At 46.9% G+C, this 7,686-nt stretch overlaps 1 protein-coding gene across 1 annotated transcript; it reads right to left on the bottom strand.

Moving 5' to 3' along the window:
• Positions 1-1,540: 1,540 nt before the first annotated feature.
• On the bottom strand, positions 1,541-5,342 carry MPZL2 (myelin protein zero-like 2). Its single transcript, XM_010289277.1, has 5 exons — positions 5,288-5,342; positions 2,964-3,130; positions 2,444-2,654; positions 2,048-2,192; positions 1,541-1,601 (listed from the first exon to the last, which is right to left on the bottom strand). Exons 1-5 carry the CDS (start codon positions 5,340-5,342, stop codon positions 1,541-1,543), a joined length of 639 nt encoding a protein of 212 aa, XP_010287579.1.
• Between the last annotated feature and the right edge of the window lie 2,344 nt (positions 5,343-7,686).

Genomic DNA, 7,686 nt, shown 5'->3' with positions numbered 1-7,686 from the left:
GGTACGTGCCCAGTGAGCGCATGGAAGGCGGGGGGGAGATGTGCTGGTGGGCACCTGGGCAATAAGCGGCAGCCAGGGAAAGCGGGAGCGCGCTGCTGCTGGAAGCCTGATAGCGTGCCAGCAGCCGTCGGGCGCAGCTACGCCAGGCGGCAGCGGGGCAGCGCACCGCCCGAGCATCGCTTTTTTGAGCCGCAGCTGCCAGGCAAAGTTTTGGGGCGCCTGCAACGGTGTGCGTAAGGCTGCTGAGCGTGGTGTGCTCCTCAGAGGGAGCGGGCTGGAGAGCTGAGGGGAAAGGAGGTCAGCGTTGGCATGTAGCGGCAGAGCGGGAGCGGGAAAAGGAGGGGAGCCGGCGAAGCGCGTGGCCGCGTGCTGTGCGGCAGAAGGCGGTGTCCTCAGCTACCGTAGCTACAAAGCCTGCTGAAGCTGCAAGAGATCCATATGAAAAACACACCCACGGGTAAACATTATCCCTAATAAAAAACCGCATACATTCCCGAACTGTAATACTTCCCATGTAAAGTAGCAAAGAGATTTAAAGTATAGTGTAGCAACTGGCTGCTCCTCTGATCCCTCACGTAGTCAGTCTTCCTTTTTGTGATGTCAAAGAGGATTTTGAGGGAGGAAAAATAGGGCAACAGATATGCACCTTGCAATTTTGAAGGTGCAAGAGTGTGTCTGCTAAGACACTTGGAAAAAAAATCTCTATTCAGTCAGATATTGTGCCATTTTGTTCAACGCTCTTGGCCTTTTTTCATCTCCAGAGCAGCTTTCTTCACATTCTGCAAGTGTGAAGATCAAGGAAAGTTCCTTGTCCATGGGGCAAGTTCCTCCTGCTTTGCATAATTTACAATTTATGTTAAGGTCATCCTCTTTCCTTGCAAGAATTTCAGGTTGGGCAGGGATACCACACTTGCAGCACGAGGCGTCTGTAATTCAGCTTTGTTCTAACATCTGAAATTACAAGCTTTCACCATCTGCTTTAGAAGTGCCTAAGAAAAAAGATCATAAGAAAACAAAAACAGATTCATTACTCAGGGTTACTGCTGAAAACAAAAATAGTAGAGGCAACTGCTGACCTCAGAAAGTGAGTGGGTAAAAATTATACCGAAAAATTTCAGCAAAGCCAGCAAACCTGGAAACAGTTTCAGTCTTCTTGTAGCAATTTTAAAACAATAAAGATTAATTTAATCAAAAAGCCGATTCAAAACTCATGAAAGGAAATTAATTAATTCCTCTTTTTCCACAAAGCAGGCACGTCACGGAAAGCAGCAGCAACGGCTTTCCTACCAACGATCGTCAGCTCTAGGGTGGAGAAATCTTTTCTACAGTTGAGAGGGAGTTCTGTCTCCATTGCCTGTTCAGTCGCCAGTCTTTCTGAAGACGCCTCAAGAGCCAAGTTTGACTGTGGCCTCAGTTTTTTCTGTTTATGGCTATCAAGGCCATAGAAGTGAAATACCTAAGTAAACCCATCTTAGAAAGCCTGCAGTAACACTGAGAATGTTTGAATGGATACCTGCATTGTATATGCCATCAAAGACCTCTAGTCTTCTAATGGACGGGCTTCCTTTTCTTCTCTAATCTTCAGATTCTCCTTTTCTCTACTGTCATTGAAAAAAGGGTGGGGAAAAAAAAGCCCAAATCAACATCAGATATTCTGAGCAGCAGAGTCACCTTCTGAGTTAAATATGACATACATAACCCATAAAAAGAAGTTATCCGATAAGCTAATAAGCGTGCTACGTGCATGGTGACCACAGCTCACAGAGGAAAGAACTGAGTGGCCGTCTGCCAACTACCACCACAACAGCTGGATCCTTCTCTGAGTGAGGAGCCACGGTGAAGGGCAAGAGCAAAATGAGGACTCCAAAGCTTGTTCGTCCTGGGGCTCCGGTCTGACTGCAAGTAAGCAGCCAATTATTGCTAATTGTGCTGGCAGTTTTGCATTGGAGATGCTTAGTGTAGGGTCCAAGCCAACGATTCAGAGTAGCTATGAAGATATTTGACAAGCTTTCCCAGAAACCTTTCTCTCCCTCTCCTCTGTCCTTACAGTTCAGTGTCCGCCACCTCAATCCTCTTCTCTTGTGCTTTCTTCTGATGGTGTCGATAGATAATCACAACTGTCACCACAATGATCATCAGAACACAAGCAGACCCAATGGCCACTGCCAGGAAGTGGATTTCTGAGAAATGCACTGCATGGAGAGAAACAGATAAATGAACAGGAGGGACACACAGAGGGCTCTTGGCATGAGGCTGGGAACCTGTACCCATGAATATAACCTTTCCTCAGGTTCCTTTTTTCCTTGTACCCATTAACTACACTCATACTTTCTCTCTATAATCCCTTTTCTTACATAGATTTTCCCCAGTGTGGAGGAAGGTCTGCCAATGCTTCACACTGGCTAAATTCACATGACGCATGGTGGGGTTCTTGGCCTCTCACCTTTCCGCACAACTCTGAGACGCACTTCACCGATTGTGCCATCAACATCTGGTGGGTTCTTCACCTGGCAAGTGAATGTCCCATTGTCAGTGGGCTGCAAATTCCAGAGAACGATGGAAACATCATTACGCTCAATATTCCCATCCCAGGTGATTCGCTCTTTAAACCGTCCAGCAGACATCTCGTAGGGCTCCTTCAGGTAAAAAAAAACCTACAAGAGAGAAAGGAAGCTGTCATTCCTACGCACTGTGCAGTCTTTGTGATAGAAGCAGCACATGCAAGTGGAGTGCCATGGGCTGAGGCACATGGCCTGAGCTAAGGAGAGCTGTGTTGGCCCAGTCGCTCTCAGAGGAGCTCTGAGAGCATTTCAAAAGATAGTGCCTTGTGTATTTCAGCTGTTCTTGCCCATACCCACACCCAGAATTTTTGCAGTCACTGGGCTTACCCAGTGCTGGGCCTTGGGACTGGTTTGTTTGGGCAAGTCTACATCAATGAAATGGAGCATAAAGGTCTCACTCACTGGCTCATGAGAGCTCAGGTCCTCGGGCTGGAAGTTCCAGGTCACTGACAGGTCCTGGCTAATAGGACTGCTGCTGTAAAAGGTGCATTTTAACCGCAGGTTAGTGCCGTTCACAGCATCCACCTCCTTGGAAGTGTGAACTTCCACGGCTGCCACAGGCCACAGTGCTGCAGGGAAAACAGCAGGGATTAGAGGTGAAGAAAACTACTGTCTAGGACTAAGCTCATCACTTCTTATTTGCATTTAGTCTGTGCAGGAGCCTGCCTTATCTATCCCTGTCAATGTTTAACCTGGCACTCACAGGCACACAGATGTAATTACTGAGGGAGGCGGTTCATGCGTACACAGAAACCAAGAGATCCCCTTGCGCTTCACGGATTTTGTCAAGTTTTGTCAGCAAGGTGCACAGCACTGGTTTCAAGGCAGTTTGCAGTCATCTGAACTGCTGGTAAAGTTGTTTTGTGGCTGCACAGTTAAACACTTGCAGATCTGATAACTGGTTGAGAAAGGACCACTGAAAATTACTTGCCTATAGGGACAATAGACTTTGTTTTGGGAGGAAATTTCTCTCTTCAGGCATGAGCAAACTTGACATCTAGCAGCTTCAGTGCTGTTGTAAATGCCACCCCTCCTTGGATACACACTTGCTCCTGACTGGCACTAAAGATACCGTGTAACTTTTCATGTGCTTGTCCTGGTCACATTTTCGCAAGTGATTACACTCTACTGCACTCAATTGCCCGAGCAGGTTTCTTCAGAAAAGCAGTCCTGCCGTTTCAAGTAGGACTGCTGAGGCCCAATAAACAATTGCTATTTCCCATGCTAGAACTTTCCTTTATTCGCTTTGTATTATCAGCCTGAGTGTCATGCAAAGCACGGTGAAAACTGCTCTTCTTGATGTAAGAAGTGCCTCTTAGGTTAATAGCCCAGCTGGACAACTACAGTCAAATGTAGTTAGGCTGAAAAACTCCACAGGAAACCCTCAAGGTAAATCTGTAAGCATTTGTTTGCCAAAGAAACATCCTCTGTTAACCAAACCGCCACAGCTGCCGCTTTAAAAGTAAGGCGGCATCGCTAACCAGATGCTACCCTGAAAGAGAGACAATCAGCAAGAGCGAGAGCACCAAGACACAGAAAGAAGAAGAATGAAAAATAGGAAACCCAAAGCGTTGCTGGTGAAGATGCCTCGCACGCCTGAGCCCTAGCTGTCCTCTGGCTTGCCCTGCCGTTTCAGACAAGAGTTCAATCGCTCCGGCAGGTTGGTGCTACAAAAATGGGGGTGCTGCAAGATCCCCGCAATCACCGTGTTGCTTGCCTCACCATTTAGCTCCCCGAGTTAGTGGGTTAGTTTCCACAAAACAGCGGGGCTGAGCTAAAAATCTTGCTGCTGCTGAAAGGGAAGTCCTCCCTGTTGCTGATCATGTGCTCCCCTTAGTTTCCTTTTCCTCACTGGTCAAACTAACGCAGCAGAAAAAGAAAATATTAATAATTTTCCATCGCTTTAGGAAGATGAATTAACTCACCCCCATGTGATTTGAGCAAAAAAAAAAAAAACTTCACCAGGGTTGTAAAATACAGCTTCATAACAAAGGCAATCAATGCTTTTCCTGCATTTGCAAATATTTTTTAACCAAAGACTTCCTTAGCAAATAATTTATTTTCTCAAAGGAGAAAATATTTGAAATGCAAAAACAGTAAAGGTGTTCACATTTGAAAAATGTCATTGGCAGAGATCGTGTTTCTCATCCAAAGATTCAGTATCAATTCTTTTATTTTTAAACTCCTTTAAAAGAACAACTGTGGGAAGTAACTGCAACATACTTTTTTTTCAATACAGATTACCGAGCGCACTCGTGTGCATTTGGGAAAGGAGGACATGGCGTTCCTAGATTCCGGTTATACTGATATAAGCCACTGAAAATTCAAGAGAGTTTATTGTCGGTCTGGAATCGTTGCTGTGTAAAGGATCTAGACCCAGCGCTGCTTAACAATCTCTGATTGTCTAGTAACAAAGATAGTGGAAAAATAACCGTCTAGGAGTAAAGTCCAGATTCCCAGCAGGAGAGGAAAGGATGTGTAACCAGAGCTCGGAATGAAATCAGTGTTCTTCTTCCGCTTGAACACACCTAAACCTGTTTGTCGAAGAAACTCAATCACTTTGTGTCACTTGCAGTGAACCCCAAACGGAAAGAATCACAGCAATCATCCACAGCAGGTATCTGAAACTCCTCTAAAGTCGCTGCCTTCATGAGGACGATAATTAAGGGATCAGAAGAGGAAAGTCAAGATAGCAGGATAGACCAGACAGTACCATGTTTCCTTACCTGGAAGCTGTATCCCAAGGAAAAGCACAGCACCCAGCCAGCTGGGGCCATCCATCGGGAAGACAAAGCCCTACTCCGTGGGTCGATCAGTGCTGGAAAGAGAAATTTGTTTCAGGTTCTCGATAACCAGATGAAAGATGAGTTTCTCAAAGCCTTCCCAGCACAGTAGAGCAAATTCCTTTCTCTCTGCTTGGCCTGCGCAAATACTCCTTCCTGCCTGAGTCAGAGAGCACTCCCTGCCCTTGCACTGAAAGGCAAGGTGCGGCCAGCCCAACTCACTTCTGTGCGTAAAACAGGGAGATTTTCGAGGTAGGATGAATTTCTTCTGCCTCCCATATTCCTTTGCTCTTTTGTGTTGCAATCATCCCTCCTCCCAGCTTCCACCTGAAACCACTCCCCTCTTGTGGGAGGTAATTTGCTCCTAAAAGCAAATTTGCCTGAAGGTGTTTGTAGATCGCCTGAAGGAGCGAGGGCCATTTGTTTGGCAAAAACCTGCAAACAATCCCAAAAAAGCAAGCCAAACCACATAGTCTGGCAGCAGCGTGGGCACACATCCAGAGGATGGAAACGTCCCACTGAAACACAGATACCTACACTAAAATGAAGTGATCATTACAATGTTACTTGGTTGCAGCCATCCCACAGAAGAACTGGGGGACTGCATTAACTGGTGCTTGTAAAGGTGGTGGAAAAGTCAAAAGACAATTACATTGGACATGAGTCCAGCTTGGTGGTAGTCCAGGCACAGCTGCGGAAACCCCACTGCGCTTAACAAGCAGCGCAAGGTACAAGAGAAACTCAGTGCGACACAAAATATTCTCCTGGTGGCATGTGGCAATTGTGAAAGCATCAAACCGAGTTGTGCACGTGTGTTGGCAAAATAAGGATGTTTGCACTCAAAGATCATAAATCACTTTAATAGCAGAACCTGCTGCTGGCTGTGGCTGTATTTGTGTCTGGGCCATAGTCTAGTTCCCAGAAGTCATCCCAGGTAATGAGCTTTCGTCATGACTGATGCTAATTTTCCTCATAGTGGTGCCAAGGCAGGGACGGGGAGGATGCCCTAACCTCTGGGTGTTTTGAAGGGCTCTCTTCAGCTCAGAGCTAAGGAGCAGAGTGAGGGCACTCTAGCTGTGCAGCAGTGTGGGCTCTGATCGGGATGTTTCGGATTACCTGAGACACACAGAGAGGATGTCAGAACTGGCCAGAATAAGGGTTTGGTGGAATTTTTTTCCTGCTGATGAGCAACCATCTGGACATCTCTCCTCCCATTTGCTATTGTAACATCCTTGCAGCAATTTCTGAGGAGAATACGGAAATTATTTTTAACTTTTAAACTTCAAGTTACAAATTTGGCAATGTAAAAAGGCACTGAGGCCATCAGTCTCACGGAACAGCATAGCAAATCTTGTCTCTGCTAATACCTCTGAGATACCAGATACCTTTGTTTTCATGGGAACAACTTGGCCCTGTGTTGACCCTTCACCACTGCATCTCCCCAGATTTCCACTCAATTACTATTCCAAAACATCATCTCCGTTTCTTTCATTGCCACCATAAATATTTACTCGGCTGGTGTTTTTTTGTCTGTTTGTTTTGCAAACAGAGGATACTTTTGCCTTTTCAGATTTTGTTTCAAGTATCTGTAAGGCAGTGCTCAGCAGTCAATTTGCTGCCACCTCCTAAGATTGTCTTTCCGCACAGCAGCAACTTCTCATCCTCAGGCAGCCTGGGCAGAGTCCAGTAGCACAAGCATGTTTCTTGCTCTAGTAGCTGCCCTTTGGACACTCTGGCCAGGCAGCAACACTACTGACTCTCACTTGAGAGCACATTTGTGTAACGCACAGGAGTGGGAAGAGGGTCTTTATTTGCAGACTCCAACTATGAAGAGAAGACCACGTCCCTGGCATCCTTACTAGTAACATAAATTCTCTCATTTTTCATTTTGAGACAGGACTAAGTAAGAGACAGGTCTGACAGCTAACGAGAGCACCTCAATAAACGAAATAAGGGCCCACAACACTGTGATTAGCCGTGTCATTAAACGGTGAGCTCTTGGGAAGGAGCAAGAAGCCAGCCCATCCTTCCAGGCAGCTGGGAAGGAGAGGTGTGTGGCAGGGGCAGAAACGCAGGGCGCCCCTGCGGAAGGAAAGACACGGCTGGCTTTGCCGTGTCCGCTATGCGTGCCCTCCCATCCCCACGGTTCTGACAACCACCTGAGCGGCTCTGCCACCTCTGTAGGCTTCAAGCGGAGGGAAATGGAAAGACAGTGTGTTCCTGCCTCGTCCATGCCAGCAGCCCCGCTGGAAGCAAAGCGCGGACAGGCCCCTGCCCCGGGCCGATGGAGGCACGGAGGTCTTTGCCTGCCCCCAGCACAGCTTTGAGAAGAGCAGCTGTAC

Source organism: Phaethon lepturus, unplaced genomic scaffold (assembly GCF_000687285.1).
Source record: "Phaethon lepturus isolate BGI_N335 unplaced genomic scaffold, ASM68728v1 scaffold32580, whole genome shotgun sequence".
Classification (NCBI taxonomy): Eukaryota; Metazoa; Chordata; class Aves; order Phaethontiformes; family Phaethontidae; genus Phaethon; species Phaethon lepturus.
The sequence above is the reverse complement of the archived record's forward strand: the minus strand, read 5'-3'. Positions and strand labels throughout refer to the sequence as shown.